This window comes from Manacus candei, unplaced genomic scaffold, assembly GCF_025592945.1.
Source record: "Manacus candei isolate 608988 ecotype Guabito, Panama unplaced genomic scaffold, ASM2559294v1 h1tg000018l, whole genome shotgun sequence".
Lineage (NCBI taxonomy): Eukaryota > Metazoa > Chordata > Aves > Passeriformes > Pipridae > Manacus > Manacus candei.
The window spans coordinates 18,541,663-18,567,832 of record NW_026138066.1 but is presented as its reverse complement, the minus strand read 5'-3'; the positions used below and the strand labels follow the sequence as shown (position 1 = coordinate 18,567,832).

The window sequence follows — 26,170 nt, the reverse complement described above, 5'->3', positions numbered from 1 at the left end:
TAAGTTCTGATTAAATAGAGGTTTACATGTTAAAATTCAGAATAATTTTGATGATTCTCAGATTCTGAGAAATCAGTCTCCTTTGAAAGCTGAATGCTTTGGTAGAGCAGGAATTAATATTTTTCTTTAAATTCTTTTGTTTTTCCTTTTTCTCCCTGAAAGTTATTGTACATGGCAGAGCCAGGTTTTGCCCACCAGTCTTTGTTCTCCACTTTTTTTTTTTTAATTTGGCAGTGAATGCTAAAACTGAAAGATCTTCAGAACTTCAGTCTTGCAGATTGCTTTTTTCTTCCAATTTCTTGTTACTTTTATTCTTTCAGTACTTATTGCATGCTGTCTTCTTTTGTGCATCAGCACAGCTGAAATTTAGTGTTTAGGTGGAGGATTTTTTTCATTTCAGTGTCTGAAATATGACAGTAAGGTGTCTTCCTTCTAATTAACAGAGGTTGCACACTGTCATTTTCATACCCACTACCTATGTAAAAGGAAGAGGAAAGAGGTGGTGAGAAACTTAATATACCCTCAAGGTGTTGGGATGAAGGTGCACGTTGGTATCACAGCCAGGCTGATCACATGGCTCGTTGCCATCTGTGACAAGTGCAGTCCTGCTTGTGCTGTCTTCCCTCTCTCTCCTGCAGATTGTTTCCCCTGTTGCTGATTTGGGGACTGAAACATCCAAAAAATACTTACTTTTCTGTCATTCTTTGAAAAGGATTGGGTTTCAACTATGTAGAAGTTTCTTGGCATGTTGTGTTATATTCCACACTGGTGCTGAGAAGTGCTGGGAACACAGTGGGGGAAAAGAAAACAGCAGCTGTCCTTTGAATCAGTTTATTAGTTATGTCACACAGACACACATAGGCATCTTGTGCTCTTTTCTTTTTCTTTGATTTCTTTAATGTTTGCTTTTTTGCAGGTATCCGTCAGCTCCAGCTTATCCTTTTGAAGGTTGCCTTGATCTTGGGAATAGAGATCCATGTCAATGTGGAATTTCGGGGACTTGTTTACCCTCCAGAGGATCAGGAGAATGAAAGCAAGTAGCATTGAAATGGGTGGTAGAGAATGGGAAAGTTGGGGTAGGATACACAGACTCCTACTCCTTAACCCTGCTTATGACCTTAAGTCCTTTCCTCGTGCTCCATTAATAAGAATAATTATTAATCCCTTTTTACTTGGATTTTTAGTAGGATTTATTTTTTTTCTAGTGACAAATCCAAATTACTTAATATATGAAACAAAGTCACCGGAAGTACTACACGATAGTAAATAGACCAAGACATGGTAGATTGTAATTCTAAAAATATTTAAGCCTATTAGACTTACAAAATAACATTTTGAAACAACTCCTTTCTTTGCATTCACTGAGGATGTTTATAACAGTGAATGATCCTTGTTATGCTTTTAGTATCATTGTGAACCCTCTTCTCTGATCACCACAGGAGATGGTGGCTTACTTATTTTTCAACTTTTTATCAATTGCATAGGTAGTAAAGGAGCTATAAAGGTTCAGTGGCCCTTAAAGGAAATAGTCAGGGGAGTTTTACCAGAGCTGTGTCTGCCTCTGGTTCACATGGAGTGGCTGCACAGCTCAGGAATAGCCCTGTCAACAATGCAGCTGTCCTACAGGGTTTCTTGAGCGACCATATGATGAAGGGATTATGGATAATAAGAAGTGGTTTTATGTATTTGTTCTATTACCATTGCTGTTTATGTTGCCATTAACTTGGAGTTTATCAACAGGAATAGGTTGGCGTGCATTGGTCCACCCCAAAACCCATCCCGTGTCTGAGTATGAGTTTGAAGTAATCATTGGAGGGGATGGCAGGAGGAACACCTTAGAAGGTAATATTGGCTCCATAATTAGCTTTCAAATAGAACTTACTCTTAAATTTGTTAGAACAAAATATGCCTTTAACATGCCAATCAACATCTGGAAGGACACTTGACTAGTGAAAGGGAGATTAAAAGTTCATGTAAAAATCCATTTGTATCAAAGACACCTGGGTTGTCTTTTTTCCTCTTCCTATACACTAGGAAAGGAATTAGGTTTTTTGATCTGGATAACCTTTCTTACATTTTTTTTCTTTAGTTGATTAGTGTTGTAGCTCTTTTGGGTGTAAGAACTGAGGTGTTTAATTACTCTTTGTAGTAAAGAATCCGATATTCATATTTTTATGCAAATGGCAGTTTTGAGAAGAGATATGAGGGAGGGGGCTTTTTCCCTGAACAGAGCGTTTATTTTTCTGATGAAGCGATTGTTGGAGTTTGTAATTCATCAGATCACTTCTCCTCTTTTTATTTTGTGAGGGCACCTGTCTGTGGCACACTGAGCCCTCTCTGAAGGTGTGCTCTGTTTTTCAGTGCTACTTTATCCTTCCCCCAGGGTTTCGCCGAAAAGAATTCCGCGGTAAACTCGCGATTGCTATCACAGCAAACTTCATCAATCGCAACACCACAGCTGAAGCCAAAGTAGAAGAGATCAGCGGTGTGGCCTTCATATTCAACCAGAAGTTCTTCCAAGATCTACGAGAAGCCACAGGTTTGCCAGCAGCTGACAGATTGCCAGTGAAAACGATTTGTCTTTATTAATAAAACTTTGTAACTCAGATATCATGTTTAATCAATATGCAAGGAAGTCAGTCGTTGCTGTCTCTGACTTCCCTATTTTTACAGCTGTTCTGCTGTGCAAAGCAGATGTGTGTCATTTTTGTTCAGAAGTGGAGAACTTATTGTTTTCAGGAAACCTGAGCCCTAAATGGGAAGAGACTGAATCCTGAGTTCAGCTTTTTGGATTCCACATCTGAATGCAAACGTTAGTGATGATAAATGTGTTTTTTAGAAGAGGTAGCTTTATGCAGGTGAAATGTGCTGTTTGTGGTTTTGTTGAAGATTCAGTTTTTTAAAGTCATCAAAAGCATTTGAGAAAGTTATTTGGCATTCTCTCTCTGAGGCTTTCTAACCGTGCAGTTTCAATTTACTTCCTTCTGATAGAGCTCTAGTGTTGCCCATAACTCATAATTTGTTCCTTCACTACCATTTCTTTTGTTCTGTCACAAGGCATTGACTTGGAGAACATTGTCTACTACAAAGATGATACACACTACTTTGTCATGACTGCCAAAAAACAGAGCTTGCTGGAAAAAGGGGTGATACGGCATGTGGGTATTAACTTCTCCTGTATTCTCTATAAGTTAAAATTTTGGTGACAATTTTCATGTGATATGGTGAAAAAAGGGAAACATGCTTTTCTTCCACCATGTAATGTTTTTATACAGTATTTATACAGTATTTTAGAACACAAATGCAATTGTGTTCTAAAGGGCAGTTAATGCCCTTCGCAAGTATTGTAAGCTATCAGAAGAGTGTTACAAAGCCTGTCCTTTCCAAATTTGTATCCCTTTGCAGATTTGGGAGTTTTGTTCATGCTAAGATAAAATATGCTGAAAGAATGTTTGATAGCTTAGTTGAGCTTCCTTCATTTTATGGGAATGAAAAATGCTCAGAAGTTTCTTAGCCCTTTCACAGTTAGAAATACAAGCAGGACTGATCACTATTTGCAATAAAAGATTTATAGATTTTCTCTTGGAAGCATAAACACAGATAGGAATGAAAGAAATTAGAGGGCAGATCCGTATCAGTGAGTTTGTCAGAATTTTAATGCCAACTACCTTATGTACCAATCTTAAAATAAACCTGTGGATTTGACCACTGCACTTTTAGCTTTTCTGGTTTTGGCAGGATCACGCTGACACAGAGGTACTGCTCTCACGGGAAAACGTGGACCAGGAGGCTCTGCTGAACTACGCCAGGGAGGCAGCTGACTTCTCCACTAATCAGCAGCTGCCATCGCTGGACTTCGCCATCAATCACTACGGGCAGCCAGACGTGGCCATGTTTGACTTCACGTGCATGTACGCGTCCGAGAACGCCGCCCTGGTGCGCGAGCAGAACGGCCACCAGCTGCTCGTGGCGCTGGTGGGGGACAGTCTCTTGGAGGTTTGTGTTCTAACCTCGCTCTGGGCAGACACTGAATGGAAGCACAGGCACAGGCCATCACTGAAAAACGTGCTGCCTGTGAGAGTGTCACTGTAAGGAAAGCTGCTGTTTATTATAGAATGAAGTGGGAGGTTTGAAGGAAGGGTGGGAGTGTTGGGAAAACGGAATATTTAGCGTGGTAATGATCTTGCTTAAGAAAATGTGTGCAGGGCTTTTTCTGAAGTTGTGTCTGTTCCATCTGCTTCTTGTTGGGACGAGTTGACTCTACAGAACCTACTGTAGTCCTGCTAATAATTAGCATTTTGTAGTTATTTAAAAAGTACAGTCTTCAAGAGAAGCTGTTAAGGCATTCCAGGCTAGGAATTGTTGGAAATAGGACATTGGCTTTGGGAGAGCTCATGAGCTATGCACTATACATCTGATTTCCACTAACCCAGGAGGAGTGGAGCTTTAAGCTAATTACTGAACTCTAATTTCCCAGCAGATTACTGTCTGAATACATACTTGATACTTCTTTAAAATTTTCCCTAACTGATGCTTTTCCTTTCTCTGCCTTTTTCTTTTCTTTCTTTTGTAAACTATATTAGCCATTTTGGCCAATGGGAACTGGAATAGCCAGGGGGTTTTTGGCTGCAATGGACTCTGCTTGGATGGTACGAAGTTGGTCGCTCGGAGCGAGTCCTTTGGAAGTTCTCGCAGAGAGGTAAGAGAGAAAATGAATACTTACAGTTCTAATCTAATCCTCCAATGTCTCATCATTCATTCCAGTTTCTTCTAGTACAAGTATATAGACAGAATGGGAGGTACAGACTCTGATTTTAGAGGATACTTGAGGGTATAATTGAAGAAAAAGATTTCCTAGGAAGGTAATAAACTAACATATATAGAAATAAGAAATGTTGCATCTATTCTTGGTCCTAGTTTTAAAAGATTAGATGAGGAATCTTTTCTTGGTGCTTATTGACATTGCATGGAGAAAGTGAGCCCAACTTACTGTCACCAGCCCTGCAATAGCAAACCAGATGAAGATGTAGGTGACTTTAAAGTACCAGATACAGAACTTCTTGCCATCCCCTGTTATCTTGTGAATATTCTTTAGTATTTCCTTTTAAGGAAGCTATGACCTGCTTTTTTTCATGTTCTCCTAAACTGACCACTTTGTTTCATATAAGCTAAACAACATCTTGTGTTTCTTTGAAGTATTGAATTCTTGATATTTTTATCATTTGTCTGAGTGTTGTCTTGGTGACTCAAGGTGATCTCTTAGAGATCAGAACTCAGGAAATTAAAAGATGGAGTAGACTTAAGCAACTGCAGCTCAGTAGCACAAAGCATACATAAAATTCTGTTCATTTGAATTTTTAAAAAAATGATGAGGATAATAATGTTGCAGTTTGGAGCCAGACTTCCATCACCCTCCCATTAGCCATTTGCAGACAGCAGTAAGGTCTTCCCTGAGCCTTCTCTTCTACATGCTGAACAAACTCAGTTCCCTTGGCCTCTCCTCACAGGGCAAGTGCTCCAGTCCCCTTGGTAGCCCTCTTCCTGAGCCCCTCTGGCATCTCAATGTCTTTATTGCACTGGGAAACCCTTTCAGTTATGCTTAGTGCATTGTTTCTTCCCTCCTTTTGTTTTCTGGAGCTCTATTAAATTGCAGATTTTAATATGCTTATCCTGACTCTTAGCTATGCAGTGTCTGAAGTGGTTAGATTTTAATTTGAATGTTTATCTCTTCAGAGTTTACTTAGCTGTAGTAGTAGTGATGCATCTCTTTAAAAAAACCAAACAAGAAAACAAAAAAAAACCCAAAACACAAACCCAACCAAAACAAACACAAAAAACCCAAAACCACCACAAGACTTAAAACAAACAAACCAACCAAAACAAAACCCCAGACTTCTTTTTTTTCTTTTTATGTTATTTTCCCAAGGGAAAGCATTTATAGGCTGCTGCCTCAGACCACCCCTGAGAACGTGAGTAAAAACTTCAGCCATTACAGCATCGATCCTGCCACCCGGTATCCCAACATCAATGTCAACTTCCTGCGGCCACAGCAGGTAACTGCACAAATGGTGCTTCTGAGTGCTTGTAGTGTGCCTTGGCTTTCCTCAGGTGAAGCTGTGATAGTGTTTTGGGGACAGATAGTGACCTGATGTGTGTATAACGTGGAAGCAATAGACCTCTGTACTTTAACAAATTCCTTTTTAGGAATTTATTTCGATAGTTGTAACCGTACTGTAATGATACAGGAAATCTATAAATTTGTGTCTCTGTGTGTGTGTGTGTGTGCATGTGCATTTTCTTTGTAATAAACTAGTCTAGCAGTCTGTCATTGCAATTTGGTATCCACTGAGCAGCAGCAGTCAGCTGGACTGTTCAGCACTGATGACCTGATCCTTGAACTTCTGCCTTCTGCTGCATAAGTGTACTTGTTTTCCTTCCTGTGTTGGCTCCTTATTGTCCTCTACCTGTTTCTGTATGGATCTGGGGTGCATGGTGTGTTGGTCATTTGAAACCTCTGTGTCATTTTAGGTACGGCACTTGTATAATACAGGAGACTTGAAAGACATTCACCTGGAAATAGAGAACTTTGTGAACTCCAGGACACCAAAGCTGACTCGAAATGGTAGGCCTGGCTGCTGTTCTATTCCTGTTGGTATTCTGGCGCTGGGTCAGTGCAGGAACTATAGAACAGCATAGCTGTAGAGTATAATTTAATCAGTCTCTTGATTTGGAAAATGTATCCAGCAGTTGTTTTGTCAACAGTCTGAGTTTCCAGTTTTTCAAGTTTTCATTAGCATGTAAATATATTTTTATTTACCTAATTTCCCTTACTTTGTAATACTGTTAAATTTCTAAGCATATTTGCTTATACAGGCATTTCTTTTCACCTCCTTTATCTATAACAATGTCCTTGCTTAGAGTGCAGAAGCCTAGACTGAATCTCTCTTAACAGTAGACTCAGAATTCTTACAAACGTAACAGAATGTACTTCTTGTGCAGACTTTCACATTTGTGCCTTCCTTTTCTTCATCTCACTTTGCTTGCATTATTCTGAAAGCCTTGTGATAAGCATTTCAGTATCTGTCTACTTGTCTCTACCCTGAGGGGTATGTCAAACTTTTCCTTTTGCATGCCTTGTCTTGGATGCCCAGACTGTTCAGGGACACTGAGTGGCTCTTTGCTGCTAAGCTTCCCTTTCACTGCTGAATAGCTGTGTAGTCTTCTGCTCTTTGCCCTGCAGCCACGTCCCTTTAGGCTGTAATCTCATCAGATCTTGCCGTAAGACAAGGTCAAAACAGGTCAGCGCTTCTAAAGGAAAGTTTTCAAGGGAAAAGAAGTTACAGAAGTACATTTGTAGTTCTTTCACTAGAAATAGTATATCTGGGCTTTAGGGAGCATTGTGCTACTGTATGTCCTTTTGATCATACTTAACAAGCCTTTGCAGCTGTTTTATATTTCCTGGGGCTCTTTTACAATGGGTAGGGTGAAAAGTCTGGCAAGTTACAACTTAGATAATTGCTTTTTAGCAAATGAAAAATACTTTCTTGGATTTAAAATAGATACGATAGTATTATTTTTTTTTAAATGAGAATCCTGTCCTCCATTACCCATTGTAGAAGGAGCTTGTTTTTTACATTAAGGTTTTCCTTGTTGACTCATGGGTTTTATGCATATTTTGAATTTGTGAAATGTTGTGCATTTCTGTTTTAAAATTTTGGTTTTTTTCTTTTTACAGAGTCTGTAGCTCGCTCCAGTAAATTGCTCAGTTGGTGCCAGAGGCAGACCGATGGATATGCTGGTGTTAATGTGACAGATCTCACAATGTCATGGAAAAGTGGCTTAGCTTTGTGTGCCATTATCCACAGATACCGTCCAGACTTAATGTGAGTAATTGGCTACTTCGAATAACTGGGAAGGGCAGAACATTAGTGGTGTTTGGAACTAATAATGTGGAGATTGAGGCAATGCATTTGTGACTTATGAAGAAATGGATTGAAATGAATTCAATTAAACTTGATAGAAACTAATGTACAGTGATTCACTAGCAGAGTGGAAGGTTGTGATAGCTTGATGAATTTGAAGATAAATGTGTTGTCATTTTCCCTTCTGGATGATTTGGCAGAATTGAGCTTCAAATTGATACTGACTGGGAGGCATTATTGACTGACAGATTTTTTTTGTGTGTGTGTGTGTGTAAAGTGAGTGAGGAATAGTTCAAAGATTCATTAAATTTCTCATGAACAAGTATCTACACAGCCCTTTATAAACTTCCTGTTTAACGATAACTCAAAAAGACTTTTTAGGCTGCTCTTTTTGCAAGTAGTGACCCACAGTGTAAATAGAGGTGTTGTTACTCTTTGTACACTGACGTGTGGCTTGGGTGAATGAGAGAGGTGTCCCCTTACATGACATTGGGTAAAACAGTGCCCAGATTCTAAAATGGGAAAACACTGGCTGGAATAAGTAACAGTAGCGAAGATTCTGGGACTTAAATTGAAATCTGAAATGTCTTCAACTTCCCAAAGGGACATTAGAGAAAGTAAATGCTAGAGCTCTATTTAAAGACACAATCCAATGTAAAGCATGCTGAAAAATTGTGTGGTTATTCCCTTCCATGTTCACTGAATTAGTTCTGTGTTGGTGTACTTGAGTTAACCTGAGGTACTCTGTTTAATAGCCCTATGGTTTGTGGAGAGTTCAAATAGCTTTTAAAATGGTTTATGTAATTCTCTACAAGCTATAGCTTTTTATATAGACTTTATATAGTTCTACAAGTTTTGGTAAAAGCCAGAAGGACTAAGATATGGATCAGTCAAGGGGGAAAAAAGGGACAAAAAATGAAGACTTAATTTAGTCCCAAGCACACAGAAGAATTTATGTAGGGGAAAATAGTACAGTCTTCCAGCAATGGAGGAAGTGAAGGTGTGTTTCAGAGGATAATACTTCATAACAAGAAAAAATCTGGGTTTGTAGGAGGAGAAAAAAAATGAAAAAAGGATATGTTTGAGCTAAAGTTCACTGTAATTAAGTAGCATGAACTTTACCATGTTGCTGGCAAATAAATTTGAGATATTTCGATGAGAGAGAGAAAAAAAGAAGAGATGGATCCCTGAGTTCTTTCAGAAGACTGTTTTCTACTTGATTCAGTGCATGGCCTCTTTCTGCCCTTTGCAGAGACTTTGATTCTTTGGATGAGCATGATGTGGAGAAGAATAACCAACTGGCCTTCGACATCGCTGAAAAAGAGTTTGGAATATCTCCCATTATGACTGGAAAGGAAATGGCATCTGTTGGAGAGCCAGATAAGCTGTCCATGGTGATGTACCTCACACAGTTCTATGAGATGTTCAAAGACACCATCCCCTCTAGTGGTAAGGAGTTTGGGGCACTTCTGTCAGATTTAAAGAAAGCTTCAGGGTGAATGTGTGGGTTTCAGTTCCCTTCATGCTGCTGCTGCACAAGCTCATACTGGTCACTCACTAGCTCTACAAAAAGTTGCCTTCTTATTGGTGCTGATAAAGACCATTTCAGCAGCACTGGGAGCAGAAAAAGGGTTTAATACACAGCAATGTCCTCAAAAGTTCTAAACTCCCTTCAGTACTACTAGATAAGTTTTCTGCATTCTTACATTCATAGCTAATGTGAGATGCCTTGCTAGTAGTGGTTTAGTTGGTAATTTCAAAACACTGACTGAGTATTATACCTATTTACAATCAGTGAATGCTGAGACTAACTTCAGGCCAAGAGGAATAAAATACCTTTGATTAGAACTGAAAGATGTAATTGCCTAACCCAAATCAATAGGGCCAACCTTTTAATATTAATAATGTTGTTATAGATCTTTCTTTATAACTGATGATTCAAGTGTTTTATTCTGGTTGGGGGAAAAAGAGTGGTTTTAGTAGCCTTTTAAAAATATGTTGGGTATTATTTCTAAAACTCTGCACTCTTTAAGAATACTGATGATCTTGGTGCTTTTTAAATATAAAAGTAAATAAACACAGCATTTATTCTGGATGGTTATAAACCCTGAAAGGAGAATTCATTTGGGCAAAATGAAAAGGAAGAGTAGCTGAGAAAGGTATTAATTCTAGACATTATAGTAATTTTGTACAGAGAATTCAAGGAAAAGACTGTTATGTTAAAAAAAAAAAATCAGTGAGTCCTTCAGTTGTGTATTTAATAACAGCACCACAGAAGAAAACTTCTTGGCATTCCCTTGTTCTACCTGTTTTTCCTAACAGATAGTCTGGACCTGAATGCAGAAGAAAAAGCTGCCCTAATTGCCAGTACCAAGTCACCCATCTCCTTCCTCAGCAAACTGGGACAGAGCATCTCTCGGAAACGCACTCCCAAGGTAACCATGGACAGCCTTGGGAACACTTGTGTCTGTCAGGCTCCTGTCCAAGTAGTGGTACTAAAAATGCAGGTGTAAGTGTGCATCTGCTGTGTGTTTGCAAGAGGCCACGTGTTTACCAGCTCTTGGTATGGGACAATACATGACATTTTTGAATTACGTCCGTAATATGTACTCTCAATTAGTGGTATATTTCAGTCTTAAAATCTTAGCCTTGTGGCTAAGATTTGGGGATGTATTTTGTGTTGAATCATAACTGTTTGCTGAGTTTCCAATGAGTTGAAAGTGTTGTTGAATGTCCAGTTCAAAGGTAAGAATCCTCTAAGGAATATGTAGGAAAAATACCCCTTTTCCTGACCAAATGGACAGTGAGCCCAGAGAATTAAATAAGCTTTTCAAGGTAACTTAAGTGCACTGATGATATTTATCTCAGCCCAGAAAGATATGAGAGTCCCTATCTTTGCTTTTTTTTCCTTTACTCCTTCTGTTTCCAGGACAAGAAAGAAAAAGAACTGGATGGTGCAGGAAAGAGGAGAAAAACCAGCCAATCTGAGGATGTAAGTATTACAGTAAGGAAGGTGTCAGGGAGGAAAATACATGGTAGGTACCTTATTCCCACTTCTTTCATTCCTTGTATCCAGACTGGATTTATGTAAGGTTTTTTAGACAAGAATTAATTCTTCTTCAAAGATTATGCTTTGTCATATCTTTAGCACAAATATTTTACTGATGCTTATGAAAGAGTAGTACACAGCAAATGAAATATTGCAGTTCCCTGATGTTCTATTTTAATAGCAATTTGCTGTGGTTTGATGAGGACATCAAGAATAAAACTTTAGTTAAATAATGCCTTATTGTTAGAAGTTTCATGGACATTTAAACTTTAGCCTTGGTTAGTGCAAAAAGCACTAACCTTTCCAGTAGGCCCCATAAGGCAGGCTTTCAGATTAAATATTTGTAGCCAAATAGGTACAGGTGAGTTAAAATTCAGTGCTTTGACTTCATTGTGAGAAGGTTTGAAGACAGGCCTTTGTTTTATGTCATGGGATTCACAGGGGTGTTTCAGCTGTAGCCTCTTTGGTAGGTAAGTGCATCACATGTGGTTGAAAAGATAAGTAAAGTTTAACAGAACATTTGATGACATGCCAAAGGAAATTAAAATGTGAGCTTGCAAGTGCAGGCTATCAGACTTGTTATCTACAGTGTTAGAAACCCTTCACAACAAAGAGGTAGAGGGGAAAAGGTGATCTCGTTGTATCTTGTTGAATTTTGATGTCACTGCTTTTTAGGAGGACCTCCCACGGAGCTACAGAGAAGAAAGGCCCACACTGGTGAGCGCCCTGACAGAGAGGAGGATTGATGCTGCCATTGGGAATCAGAACAAAGTCAAGTCTATGGCAACCCAGCTACTGGCCAAGTTCGAAGAGAATGCGCCAGTGCCGTCCTCAAGCTTACGGAGACAGGTAGGAGATGGGATAAGAACACCTTTATTTTGGAATTGTGGAGGAAAATAAGGAATAATAGCACACATTCCTCAAGACTGGATGCTAGCCTTTTTTACTTCAAAGGCTCTCTTAGAGGAGAGTGAAACTTACTCAAAGAAATTTAAAATTTATGAGTATGGGGTGAAGAAGAAATTCCTAAGAAAAGTTTATTTCTTTGTTATTGCCTATATTATGTTATATAATCTCTTTCACAAATATATTACCAGCAATTTAGTTTCTTTTATGACTATTATTGCTCTTTGAAAGCATTCCGGGAATGTTCCACTTTTACACAGTTCAAGAACAATCATTCTGATTTGAACATTTTCATATCAGGTCGCATCTGTTTGTTCTTGTGAATTGTGATTAAGGTTTGTACATGTATGTAAGTGCAGCAGATAAATGCCTGGGAGTTTCTTGGCAATCAGGATATTTGTATCATTCCAGCTGAGGCTTGCTGGTTATTCAGGATGGAATCTGAACTGCAACTGCTGGGTAGTTGTCTTTGAAGTCAGATTGAGTCACTTCAAGCTCCTGCTGGCAGTGCAGTGTCAGCAGTAGGGTTTAAGTGACAGAGTTCTTGCTCTACTGCATAAGTCCATCTTCACAGCTTGTGCCAAGCTCTGTGCTGCCATGGCCACATTGTGAGTGGGACCTGACCTGGCCACTTTAAAGCCAGGTCAAGTTTCTCTATGTTACACTACACATCAGCCTTGGTAGTGTAACATAATCTCAGAAAGGTGATGTCTGTCCCACCTTTTACCAATCAAATGTTTCTTCAGCTGCTACACATTGACTAGAATACTCAGCCAATGATTTGAAGAAACAGTGAAATTAAAGTCCAAAATATGTTAAGTTTCCCATTTTTGGATGGTTTTTTTTTTCCTTTTTATGTTTTACTTGCTAAATGAATTCTCCCTTACCCTATTTTTTTTCTTGAATGTTTGTCTGTCTTACTCTGTATTCCATTCCTGTGGCTTTCTTTGAGTTTCCTTTACTATTTTATCTTTCCTCCTTCGTCCCATTTTCCCTACAACCTGCATGCAGCAACCTGTCCTGCCTTATCAAGAACGTGTTCACAACCAGCCATCCAGCAGACGAGAGCAAGGCCGTCTTGCTCCCATACCCCAGTGGAAACAGGTAAAGAAACTGATTCTAAGTACAATGCATTGCCTGCACCCAACACCAACCATCACTGTCATGTTTTTAAACCAGTCCTTTTCCAGCACCTTGTCCAAGTCCATTATTTTAAATAATTTAACTTTCAGTGAATAGAGTCAACATCTCCCTTCGGTAATGATGCACGGTTTAATGTTTCAAAAGGATTTAATCAAATCTTCTCTGATAGTTTCAACTTACTGAGGTTTCAGTGGATGCTGCAGTAGAAATTTTTGCTACAGGATTTCTAGATTCTTCTGTTAGAAAGAAAAATGAAAACATGCAAGCAATTTTGGCAACCCACAAGGTAAAAGGTGTCATACCATCTATGATTTTAAAGCTCTTCCTTGGCATAACTAGTAAAATTGGTTATCAGTTTTGCTATTCATATGCTAAATCTTATGTGTTCTGTACTGGCAAGAGATTTTACTGTGGTTTCCCTTTCTTTTATACCATATGGAGCTTTCCTTGCCAACTTCTCACCCTCATTGCATTGCAGATTCCCATCTTATTGTGAATTCAGTAGATTTCAGGTTTTCTGCCACAGAGGTTTTCAGAATAGGGATCATCAGCAGAAAAATCAGCAGGTATCAAATTTTATTTTCTCTCCCTTGTTTCGGCCCATTGTCATTGCTTGTGCTTTTCTTGCAGCCACAGACTTTCCAAAGTTAAGGCTTGTGACAGATGATCTTTTTAGGCAGATAGGGATACTTATCTCACTGGCTTCCTCTGCTTCCACTGTTTCTCTGTGCAAGTGGCCTCCTCATGTTTCTCAGAGTGCTGAGAGGTATTTTTAAGGCAGCCATAATTTGGAAAAATATCTACTTCTTCCTGGCTGTGGTTTAATCAGAGCATACTTTGGAGTCAAGAGGAAGAAGGCACCACTGGGTTTGGAAATCCACTGTTCTGCATGAATATGGATTCATGGTGATCTTTGTGTTTGGGGTGTATTCAACACAGTTAATACTGCATGTCATGACTAGTGCCATGATCTAGAAGGTTTCTCTCCAAGGAAGAAGACCTAAGCCAGGGGAATTATTGTTAGTAGAACCATCAAGACATTTTGGTTTCCTGACTCAGTGTTTGTTCTTCTACCTTCTGTCTCATCAAAATCTTCTTTACAGGCTAATGAGCACTTTCAGATGGATGCACATCATCCATGATTGAGGAATATTTAATTTTTTAAGGATACTTACCAAGTAAAGAGGAAAAAGAAAAAAACCCTGATACCAAAAAGCCATACAATATGAAGTCAATTGATGAGCACTGCTTATGCTACCTCCCGAAAAAAAGGGAAGACTGGATTGCACTGTCTGTCTGTCTCTGTTCAAGCAAATGAAGTTTTGTGTTTTAGCACTTGGAAAATATCACATTTGAGCAGTCTTGAGATTCCTACTTGAACCTGCTATTGAAACTTTATGAAGGCTTTATAATTAAGCCTTTATAGCGAAACAGAAGAAGTTCTTATTGTCATCCTTCTGTAATTGGTTGGAAAAAAAGGATGAACTTTTGTTTCTTGCTTTTAATAGCATTTTCTCCTCATCAGAGAGCAGTTTGTTGTTCCTGTGTTTGTTTTTGTTTTTACCTGCACTACACAATTTTAAAAAAAAGACAAAACAAAAGGAAGGAAAAAATTCTCTGCTCTCCTTCAACATTGATAGCATCTCTTTATAGGCAGTAATGTAGGACATATCTTTAAAAATCTTTTTGTAGCAGTTTTTCTTTCAGAGGACTTAAATTATTTTGTTCCATGCTGGCAATGATTGCCTTGTGTGGATGATTTCCTTTTCAAGATTACACAAGGAGATGATCTTTCCTTGATGGGCTTTACTGCGTCAATAGAAGATGATTGATTCTTGGGTCCAGATTTCATGCTGAATTTGCAGTGCTTTTGAAATGGAGAAGCGTAAAACTGAGTCTCAAGGATGCAAAAACTCAACTGAGAGAGTTCCTGTTCCAAAGGGGCTCGCCTGGGGAAGTGAAGAACATTGGTTACCTTCATTCAAAAGCCATGGACACATATAGAACCATTTATTCTTGACTGATCAAAGATGAGCTGAGGTGGAAAGCCATCCACTGGGCCAAGCAGCCAGCTTTGCCAAGCTTGGACAGCAATCCATCCTGCAGGAAGTTGCTGCTGGAGCAGCCCCTTGGCTGGCTGCTGAGACTTGTAACTGTGGTTTCTTGCACACAGAATGTGGCAGTGGTGGGACTGCACCTCTTGATGGTACTGGAATGGCTTTCTGCAGTGACACTGGGCACTTTAAAGCTGGCCTTAAAGCTATTTCCTGGGCTACAGACTGCCAAGGGGGGAGTTGGTGCTGGGTACCAGTACATGTCACAGGACATGCTGTACAGGATTAGTATTGCTCCTGACAAGTTCTTTAGGAGGATGTATGTTTGCTAGAAAGAGCTGTTCATGAAGCTGTTGGAAAGTTGTTTCTCTCGTTTGGCACAGGAGTTGAGGTTCATGAGCAGAAACTTCTGTTACTGACTGTTAGATATATCATATAGCAAATGCTTTCTACTGAAGAGTGCTTTGAAGAGGAGGAGCAAAAGAGTTCCTAAGGGGACAAAGGGTGATGTGTTATTGAGGGAAACCACAGGTTTCTTAGGATATGAAGTTGAGATCCTCGGGGCTCTTTGGCAGAAGGGCAGTTATGTGATTGACAGGTTTGGTCCTTCCTGTGTTTTGGAAACTGCATGGAAGAGGAAACTATACAGCAAAAGCATAAGAGTGATTGCAAGGGATAAACCAGAGGATATGCTCTGGGTTGGACCCACAGTTTTGACGGGAAATTTGCATTACCTTGGGCTACTGCCTGGTAGTGTCTGTCAGATGGATTTCCTTAGCTGTAGTTGCCTATCAGTTTAAATCTAGAATCTTGCTTTGCCCTGGTATGAGGTGATTCACTGAGCTTGTTAGGCAGAATGCCTCTCTGTGTGTTGTATAGGTGGGGTAGGGGTGGTTGCTACAACAGAATTCCTAGAAGGAGTGGCATCCTGGCAGAATCTGCTCTGAAGTGCTTTTTGCTTTCATCACAAGACTTAAATGGTGTCTCTCTGGGGAAGGCTAAAGAGCAAGTGGCTTAAAAAACCTCACCAGTCTGCTCCTCAGCATCTAGTGTGGCCTGCATTCCTTGTGAATTGGATTATGAAGTTTGATTTATTGAGCTACACTTTGAGAATGTTGACCTGTGTTGTCAAAATTCAGTTCACGTTCTTTTGAGCACCTCAGCAGCAGCTACTGATGCATGAAGATACTGTGAAGTGTATGTGCACAGTGGAAATGTGTGTAATTTTCTTATATGATAGTAAAGAAAAATGTGATTTTCTTATATGATGGTAATATCTCCTAAAAAGGCTGGGTTGTATTTCATGGCATGGAGGTTAATCTCCTCAAATGAATGCCTTCTTGTATGAGATCATGTTCTGTTGCTTTCTGAGCCATTTTGGCTGCTTTTGGGAAGTAGCATCTCATTGGGGATCATGAAAGCATTGAAAACCATATGGTCTATCCAGAAGAGGATGGATGTGACTGGACATGGTACTGGAGACAAGCCTTTTAAACTGAATTTTGTCCTGGACTTCCAGACTCTCAGCTTACAACCTTCAGCAGTTTTCTGCTATAGTTTCATAGATCTCCTGTCAGCAGCAACTTTTGTGTGTAATACATAAACTTAGATCACTGATGTGTAGAAAGACACTTGTAAGATGGAGATCCCATGTCCTTTGGTGCACATCTTTTCTGCCTTTAGAGATCTGATGCTTATTCTTTTGAGATGATTCCCTAAAGTGTGATAAAGGGCAGTATTACAAACTTTTCAGTAACTTTGTTGGACTGTTTCTGAAAGATATGCCATGACCGAGATGACCACAGACAGCAAGAGCTGAAATGTCAACAGAAGAGAACTTGCAACACCAATGATTTCTGCAAATACTGCTTTTTAAACTTAGATTTCTTATTTAAATCTCTTGATGTATTTTTTCTCTTTCCTACAGTCACCCTTGTCTTTGCATGCTCAGAAATACATCCTACTAGAGGACTGAACACGTATCTCATATACCTATACAGTGTTATATTCTGAGGTCTGCCTTGGAAAAATAAGCAAGTTTGTGAAAATTTTGCCATTTGAAATGCAAACTTGACCATGGTCAGATGAAAACCCGTGAGCAACTCTGTGATTGAGAATGTTACCATCCTTTCAACCAGAAATCAGTGACTTCATAGATGAGCCTTTTGAAACAACATATGAATAGTCTTCATCCACTTAAGTGCAAAGTCATATGTTTTAGTTTAAGCTGCTTGTAGCATCTGTTTGAAATAGAAGAGTTGATTATTTATTTACTTTTTTTGCTGAAAGGGAAGAGAACACCCAAACAGATGTTAGTGCCAGCTCAGCTGCAAGGGCAGTAATGAACATCTGTAATTCCTTTAAACCACGTGCAGTTTCTTTGGAGACTCATCTAACAGTGGCTGTGGGGACACAATGTTTTGTTTTTCACAGTGCAACCATTTCCAGATATGCTCTGGTGAGAACTCACAAGTAAAGGAAATATCAGGCAGAAGATACATTAATAAACAAGAAGTGGTGGTGGAGAAGAGACTGTACATAGTAAGGAGGTACAGCACTAGAAGGGCATGAAATTGAGGACTTGTATGTGCAATTGTGTAATATTCAGGCTATTAGATACAACTGCATTTTGGCTATAAACCAGCTGTATTTCTCTTCTGCTAGAATGTAGTACAGCTTAACTTAAAAATGGTTCAAAGATGGTTTAATATCTGGAAGTTTAAGAAGAGGGATCTGAAGCTGAGGACAGAATGCTGTGACTTGAATTGTATTACTAATGAACTGCAAGCCAGAGTATTTAGGTCAACGGGATGGATATTTTTAAACATTGCCAGGCAAAGCAATAAGTAATTTTTCATGAAGCAAAGAGAGCAGTCCAACTGTGCTGTGTAGGGTTCCAAGTTTTGCCTTTCACTGGTTGTAAGACCTTGAGTCAGAAGCTGTTGGTTTAATTGATTGATACAAGTCTGTGTTTGGCTGTGATCATGTGGCTCTGCATAAAAAACTTGGGTCCCTAAGCTTCAGATAAACTGTGGCTTTTGGTCATTTGTGAGAGGTGTGAGCATAAGGTCACAGTCTCTCAGTTCGTGTGTTCTGGCCAGTCTTACCAGACCAGAGGTAATGTTATCTCCTTTCTACCATTATTATGAATTTTTTTTTTCTTTTTCTGTTTTAAAAAAAGATGAGGCATAAGGAACGTTCTCGGACCTGCCCCAAAAAAGTGATCATGCTCTCTTCCACTCCATCTTCCTCTCCACCGTATCCCAGACAGCAGGTGATTCCCTCTGCATGCTCTGTCCCTTTCTCTTCATTGCTGCTTGTACAAGTGACTAGATCAGTTACCAGATGTCCCATTTACAAAGAGATTCACAATTTTCTTTTTTTCAGATGCTGATAGGGCTTTCTCAGCCTCTGAGGTTAGAAACATAGGGCAGCATTGTCTCACTGGAAACATGGAGAGGCTCCACTGGAGACTCAGATTTTGCTATAGGCTAATTTTTAATTACAGTAGCCTTTCTTGGTGTTAAGATACAGCAAAGTAGAAAAGAAGCATTTGGAGTAATGGAGGGAAAGAAAATGAAACTTTACTCCATCTCCACTCTTAATTTAAATTTTCAACTCAAAATTTGCCCTTGTATCCATAAAACTTTTTTAGGATTATTTGTATGAAGTGCTTTTTTGGGGTGTTGTAGTGGCCTGCACATGTCCACTGTGGTCCTTCTATTTCCCCCACACTCAGGCTGTTGTCTCACAAGAGTTTGTGTTCAGTCTGTCTGACTTTGAACCTGGAGCAGTGATAGCTGTTTTGAGCCACTATGTAAACATGCATCCAGATATTTGTGCACGTATATTTGTTGTCCTTGTTAAATGTTACCTGAAATCCTTTATATTTGTGTCTTCTTGTAATTGTCATTGTGCTTCTTTGAGTTGTATTCCTTTTTTAATGTTTGTTTAATTTTCCTACTGCCATAATAAAATCCACTCCTTTCTGATCAATCCTGAACTACTATTGAGGTCATAAAAGGTAGCTGAAGTTCCATTACTTCATATAAAGATTGTACAAATGAATTTCCCTGTAGATAGAGAATATTTCTTTGCTGAACACTTGTATGCCCATAAACTCTGTAAGGGCGTGTTACCTTTCAGCAGAGTAGACAAGTTTTATTCTGTGTCATAAAGTTTGACTTGCCTTATTGCTGTGATTTCTCAGAGTAATTACATGTTGCACTTTATCTGGTCTAATTATTATCAGCCTCCAGAACACACATTCTTTGCTGCCTCTGTGGTCTGCATCTGCACAACAGGTCAGGTCTGCTTACTGATCCCATTTGAACCTGTCCTAACAAAAAAGGTGGTTGGTTTTCTGCCACACTGTGGACAGTGTACAGTGCAAGGAAGGATACGGGAATGGACATCGAGGTAGAATGGGTGGGGAAAGCCCTTTTCATTAGCAAAACCTGGATAGGTTTTGACTGGAGCATGACATTATCAGATGATGTCCATAGCTTGCTGCCTTCCTCTTGTCAAAATCCTTTGAGAACTTTGAGGGATATGTTTTATGAAAGAAGAAGGGTTTCCCCCAAGCTTACAAATAGAGAAACTAAGGCAGTTAAATGCTGAGTTTTGTTTTCTAATCTATAGCATGGGGATTCATTTTCCATATAGAGAAATTTGCTTTCAGTCACTAAGGGTCTGGCAGCTCTGTATTTTCCTTCCCTCGCCTCTCCAAGTGTTTGTTTGTCCTGTGCCTTTTTGGTTGCCTGGTTCAGTCATGAGAACCAGCTACTGCTGGGTTCAAGTGTACTTTGATAATTTTCTATGTTGTATCCCACAGAAAATTTTTTTTCCTGCCTTCTTGCTCAAAGAAATAATTAAAAGAAAAATCAGTCTTCCTTCTTTTATCTCTCAGGAATTTTTACCCTCTGTGCTACAGAACTGATCTGTTAGACTCAGTTGAGTAGTCTTCTTTTGGAGACATTCTTTTTTCCTTAGGAATGATTTCTTTTCCTGAAATTATCTTGGCTTAAGCCTCATAGCAAGTCAGACAGATGTGTCCTTGTTACTCTGTCTCTTAAAACCTCTACCTCTGCACATCTAATGCATTCATTCTGCCACTTCTTTTAAACTCTTCATTTCCTTCCTTTGAACTAACTTCACGGTATGAGTTATATTGAGTGTCTTTCATTCTTTATTGTACTAATTTCATTACATTATGGTACTATATTATTGTTTACTGAAAAAAATTTCTCTACAGGAGCCAACTTGTTATTGCCAGGTTTAGAATATACTTAATAAACTGTTCTGCTGTTGTTATGGCCTCTCTTCTACCTGTTTCATAAAAAAAAAATCAGATGAAGTGTGTTTTGATTAGGAGGTTGGTCTGTGATTGTTTTTAAGCTCATAATTTGTTGCCTGCAGAGATTCAGGGAACCTGGTGCCGGCTATCCTGGGGAGCAGAGTCCCAGACAGGAAAGGGTAAAGAGCATGAACAAATGGCATGGACACTGATGACACAAAGCTGTGGTGGATGTGTGCAATGATGACACAAAGCTGTGGTGGATGTGTGCAATACAGAGAGCAAATATACTGGGTAGTGAAACACACTTATCCTAATGCTGCTGTTAACACGCTGGAACTGCTGAGAGTCATTTAGGAGCGATCCTTTCTGTGTGATACCCACATAAATGCATAACAAGCATTCATCAACAGTGTGCTATATGCTTTTATTTTGCCTTAGATCTAGCACTTGAGCTCTTCTCATTCTCCTTTTCCTCTTACACCTCTTTAGTGAAGTATGCTGTGGCTGTAGCAGAACAAGAGGAGTTATGTTTTGTGCTAATTCATGCGAACGTGGTTGCATTGTTTTCACTGCTTGCTTTCTGGATGGTTAAACAACTGGCATTCCATCTTGCCTCCTACAGGCCAAAGTAAAACGAAAAATGATGAGGCATTATTTAGTATAGAGACTTTGAAGCCTTCTTAACAGTGAAATATTCAACAGTCTGTCTGAATGGCTCAGTATTATACAGAAGCATGGGAAAAGAAAAGATGGGCACTCAAAAGGATCGGTTGATTTGAATTCATATTGACAAATTAATTGACATTCCAGTAAAGGCTTTGAATGAATTAAGTCATAAGTGGTAGCCAGCAACAAAACCGTTGCAACTTTCAGAATGTGTTCTAACAAAAGCCTCTTGTGGGCCGAATGTTTTCTGACAGGCAACAGAAAATGAATACGCGTGTCTGCAGCGACACAGAAACCCACAGCTTTGTAATAGGCCCTAGTTTTATTGAAAATGATCTAGTAGGAAGGAGTAGGTGGAACTGAAAGCAGCTTGAAAGTAGAGAGTATTATTAATGCATCTGAATGGGAAAGATGTTTCTCGTAAACTGGGTGTGAACCCAATTTTCTGTTGTGCATTAGAGGACAATAAACAATACAAAGCAGTACCCTGGCATTCCTGACAGATCAGACCTGAGGTTTCTTGATGCACATGTTTGTAGCTCCTGGTCCATTTGCTTTTGTACTCTACAAACAAATTAGCTGAAGTCTGTGTGATACTGCAAGTGATACTCCTGCTTTATACAGCAGGCCACAAGCCAGGTCTTTTTTCCATGTCACCAAGTGCACCACACAACAGTTTAGGAAGGTTGATATGAAAGACCAGAATAGCAGAGGTGTCAAATATTGTGCCTGTGGTGTGTTGACATGGTAGTGGAGTAAGAATAAGTAGGACAGTGAAGTTGCAGAAGTAAAACTGGCAGCTTCTGTGAGTATTTGGTTTTGCTGTTCTTAGCTTCAACCAGCCAGGCTCATTAAAACATCCTCTCTTTGGCATGTAGAGCATTCACTTTGCATATACCACCATCTTTAGGAAATTAGTTCATTCCATTCTCTATGAGAACTGAAGGACATTACCCTAAAAATATGTGACTGTGCACAAAGTCTGAGAAACAAATAAGTACAGGTTTAGATATTTAAAGGAGATCCTTGAGAACGGAGAACTATGGGGAAATAAACTGACAAATAAGCTCCTCTGTGCATGATAAAGCCACATTTTTAAATTATTTTTTGATGGTAATGCCAGAGAGAGAGGCTACACGCTTGTTTGGTTTTGGCTGCAGCAGGTCCTAGTGGGAGAGTTGCGAATAACAACTAAATCTACTGTTTTTTCTTGCCCTTAATGGTCAAAATGTAGCACTTCATTAGGGCAGTAGACACTGGGGGAAAAAGTCTTCACATGAGAAGCTCCTCTTGCTGTTCTGCATGTGAATGTCATACCTTTTTGGCTGGCATTTTGGTGTCTCTTCCTTTTGGGACTTTCTTTTGCTGGTTTGTTTACTTCCTCCCTCCTTCCTCGTCTCACAGAGATCTCCTCGTTTATTTTCTGGTGACCAAGTGCCTGAGAATGTTGAGCAAAGGGCATGTCAGCTGGCTGCCCTCCTGGAGTCCAGACGTGCAGTGAGGCATCAGGTGATGACAGCCCTGCCTATCTGGTGTCCTGTGTCAGTGCGGGATTCTGGGTACAGGTGAAATCTGGGGGCACAGAGAAAAATTCACCAAAATACAGTGGCCACTGCTCTACAGTCATATGGTTAAAACAACAGTCAAGTCTATTTTGTGTAGTGTTTTCATCTGACTTACCAGTTCTTAGCTGTCTCCTTGCTTGGTGAGGGACAGTGTTTCTGTTCCTCAAAACGCAATATAAAAAATAAAGTAAAAACAGCCTCTAAACTTAAGCATGTAGATGCTGAAAACCAGCTGGGCTCCAGATCAAATCATCTCACAGTGGTCATTTACCAGTCAACTGCTCACAGATTTACTTTCTTCTGGAAGCAAGAACATTTCACATTTTCCAAGCATTATTCCTGGCTCTGAAGTACTACTTTTGTGTCCATGCTTCCTGCATAGTCATTTCCAATGGTAGAGCTGGCAGCTTGTGTGGGTTTTCTTTGATTCCAGTATACTCTTCTGTTTTGTTTTGGTTTTGTGCTTAATTTTCTCTCCAGTGTGCTGTCTTTGGGATATGGGAAGGTGCCAGTTTGAGCTGGGGTTCTTCAGTTGCTTCCCCTATTTCTGTTTTCAGTTACCTTCAGCAGCGTTTGGCAAACTGCAGAGTGCTTTTGGAAAACACCATCTACAAAAGTGATTTTTTTTTATTTTCTATAACTTATTGTTTTGAATTAACCATCTAAAATCAAGCTGTCTTCATGAGCTGGAACATAAGTAGTCCCAGAATGTTTGCTGGTAGGCATAACTTTTCCAAGCCATGCTGAAAGGAAATTTATAGCTTCTAGGTCACTTTTCATTGCTGGGGTTTTTTTGGGGTGCCATCTTTACTGATGATTAAAGCCAGTGAAGCTGTTCTCTCGGAAGGAACAGTGAACCTTTGGCTAGATTTGTGATTTGGGGACGTAGAACAAGATATGAAAGACTGAATGAGAAGACTGGTTTAAATGTAGTGGCACTTGTTTCTTAATGAGTTACACAACTGAAGATCTTGGGCATGATCCACAATGCTCATGTGCATTTTCTTATGCAGTTGAAATGATGATACAGAAACGAAGATCTAGACCAAAACATCTTGCTCCTGCCTTTTGTGTTGCTCTCTGGAGACTTTAAACTCCTTTTGAGGGTGTAAAAGATTAACAGCATTGCAAAGCAAAGGCAGAAATTATTTTTGAAATTGTCTAATGTCTGCATTGTGCAGAATTGAAAAGGAGAGAAAATGAAGGGGAGACAGAGAGCACAAAGTAGAGGAAAGCATAAAGTGGGTAGGGCAGAGAGGAAAAAGAGGAAACAGATGTTGGAACACTGCAAGCAATGATGGATTATGATGTGGGATGTAAGGGAAGAAAACAAGAAAAATAGTTTGGTAAGAGAAAGACAACTTAGAAAAGTAAGGCATTTTCTGAGAAGAAATTTGATTAAATGTTGAAGATCTTAAGTATGGAAAATTTGTGTATTAACAATTATATTTCTTTAAATTGGGGAAACTGTGAAAGCCAAGCTCTTTTGCATTTTGTCCAGTAAATTTAATCTTGAGGTTAGCCTATCCTAAGTGGCTAGAAGTAGATATTTTCATGGGTCATGCAGTTACATGACATTTATTTTTCCTTTTTATTACTAAAATCATAACTTTCTTTTCAAAGACAGTAAATTGTTTGAAACCTGTGTATTTTTTATTTCCAGACTATAATTTTTAGAAATGTGTGGTTTCTACCAGTACTGCTGTTTGTCTGACACTTTCAGCTTTTGATTTTTTCCTATTTGTATGATATATTTCTTGTGAGAGGGGCATAATAATCCATAGAGATAATGACAAGGGTATATTGGAAGACCAAATTTTGGGTTCTTCTGTGAAGAACCAGTTTCAGATGGACGCAGATTCTCAGATTGTGATTTATTCTTTGCCATTTGATAAGCAAGAGCAGCAGATTATTTTATATTGATTCATTCTTTTTCTGTGTGATTTTTCTAATCTGCTTACAGTAAATTTAAGGTTGGAAATTTGCTACTAATTACAGGAAATGCATACAAGCTAATTTCTTTCTCTTCCACCCCCAGGAGAGTAGGCTTTTGGTTTATATAGTTAAAATATAGAGGAGGTCTCACATGACCTGAAAGATGATCTTTGGTGCCTTGGGCCAGTAATAGAGAATGATGGGAGATCAGAAGAAGCAGAGGAAATTGATTTGGAATCTCTGCCAGTGCCTTAGTTGGTTGGGTTACAGGAGATTGGACATCTGTGGAAGTAGGTAACTGCTTCCAAATGGTCCTAAATAACTTAAAACCTAATAAAAAGCAAATTAAGAATGACTTACTCTGCCTCGCTAGGGAGAAAGTGAAGATACGCTGGATATTTCTTTAAGAAATTGTTCTTGATGGTGGCCAGAAAGGCATGAGTGGTTTGTTTTTTGGTTTTGTTTGGTTTTTTTTCATTTTCTCTTCTCTTCCCTCTGTAGCCATGTGTGATTGTTTTGACTTTCATTTTATTTTTTAGCCTGAGACTGAACCGTCTCGCCGATTCTTTGTTGACCAGTGGGAGCTCTCCCTTAGCCTCCGCTCTTCCAATCGCCCTTCCTCACCTTCATCCGACTCCCTCCGACAGGTAGCCTTGGCCTGGGCATTGCCAGGTGCATCCAGCTGTGTTTGCTTGCCAAGGACACACCACGAGAGATGGCCAGGCTTGGCAATGCTTCACCTGCAGAACACAATATCTGTGCATAGCCATGCACAAATGAGAACCCACAGGCAGCCTGTGCCCGGCACAGCTCGGTTCTTGTCAGCCATAAAGCAGTTTGAAGCTAAATATGTTTAACATTTGGTGTAAGTGAAAAGCTTTTGGTACATCTCACTCTCAAACCAGGTTTTTTTGAGCACTGGTAGTCCTTCTGGCTTTGCAGTAAAGCTTTCTGGTTTTGCTTGCTGCTTTTGTTTGAGGTTTTGGACCGAATGGCAGAATGTGTTTGTGCCTATATGGTTAATGGACAGTGTGAAATAAAAAGTACTTTGGCTTTCCGAAAAATCACGGAGAATTTGAACTAGTTGCAGTTGTCATACATGAACAGCAGGAACTTGACTTGACCTAAGCTGGAGTGGGTTCTTTCCCTGCTCTTGAAAATGCTGCAGAACGTTGTCTATCTTGAAGGCTTTTGACCATGGGAAGAAAGATAAAATGCTTCATTAAAAAACCCATTATTAGGCCAGGTGTGATATGTAGGAAAAAAGCAAAATAAATCAGAAACACACAACCCCAAATGAAAAATTCAGCAATTAAATTTCTCACTCCAGATAGTCCAAGGTATTGTGAGTTAATATTAACATATTCACTTTGTAAGCACGGAACCTCATATGTGGTGGTAGAAACTGAAAGATCCTGAAGGATCTGCATTTAAGGTTGAATAAAGATTTCAGATCAAAACTTGACCAGGGAAAACCTGATTCAGCTAAAAACATTTTTCCCATGGAAATGCTTGATCTGTCTTTTAAGAAAAGTTAAAGAGCCTCAAAGGTTTCTAGTCCTTTAGAGGAAAGCAAAAACTCTTGGTCAAGTCTACTATGATTGCTAGTTAAAGATCAGTGCTGAGGGAAA

General features: G+C 39.3%; 1 protein-coding gene across 5 annotated transcripts in view; it reads left to right on the top strand.

The window, feature by feature from the left end:
• The window catches only part of MICAL3 (microtubule associated monooxygenase, calponin and LIM domain containing 3), a 134,541-nt gene that overhangs the window by 31,004 nt on the left and 77,367 nt on the right, over positions 1 to 26,170 (top strand). For 3 of the 5 annotated variants that reach the window (XM_051784886.1, XM_051784885.1, XM_051784888.1), the window contains exons 4-16: positions 917 to 1,033; positions 1,741 to 1,842; positions 2,384 to 2,539; positions 3,058 to 3,158; positions 3,739 to 3,996; positions 4,584 to 4,699; positions 5,927 to 6,053; positions 6,529 to 6,622; positions 7,736 to 7,883; positions 9,175 to 9,371; positions 10,245 to 10,357; positions 10,852 to 10,914; positions 11,647 to 11,820. In XM_051784886.1, the coding sequence (XP_051640846.1) occupies positions 917 to 1,033; positions 1,741 to 1,842; positions 2,384 to 2,539; positions 3,058 to 3,158; positions 3,739 to 3,996; positions 4,584 to 4,699; positions 5,927 to 6,053; positions 6,529 to 6,622; positions 7,736 to 7,883; positions 9,175 to 9,371; positions 10,245 to 10,357; positions 10,852 to 10,914; positions 11,647 to 11,820 (1,766 nt within the window). Of the gene's footprint in view, positions 1 to 916; positions 1,034 to 1,740; positions 1,843 to 2,383; positions 2,540 to 3,057; positions 3,159 to 3,738; positions 3,997 to 4,583; positions 4,700 to 5,926; positions 6,054 to 6,528; positions 6,623 to 7,735; positions 7,884 to 9,174; positions 9,372 to 10,244; positions 10,358 to 10,851; positions 10,915 to 11,646; positions 11,821 to 12,888; positions 12,982 to 18,255; positions 18,349 to 20,492; positions 20,550 to 22,443; positions 22,549 to 25,078; positions 25,187 to 26,170 lie in introns of all 5 variants that reach the window. The other 2 variants (XM_051784887.1, XM_051784884.1) reach the window with 2 other exon arrangements.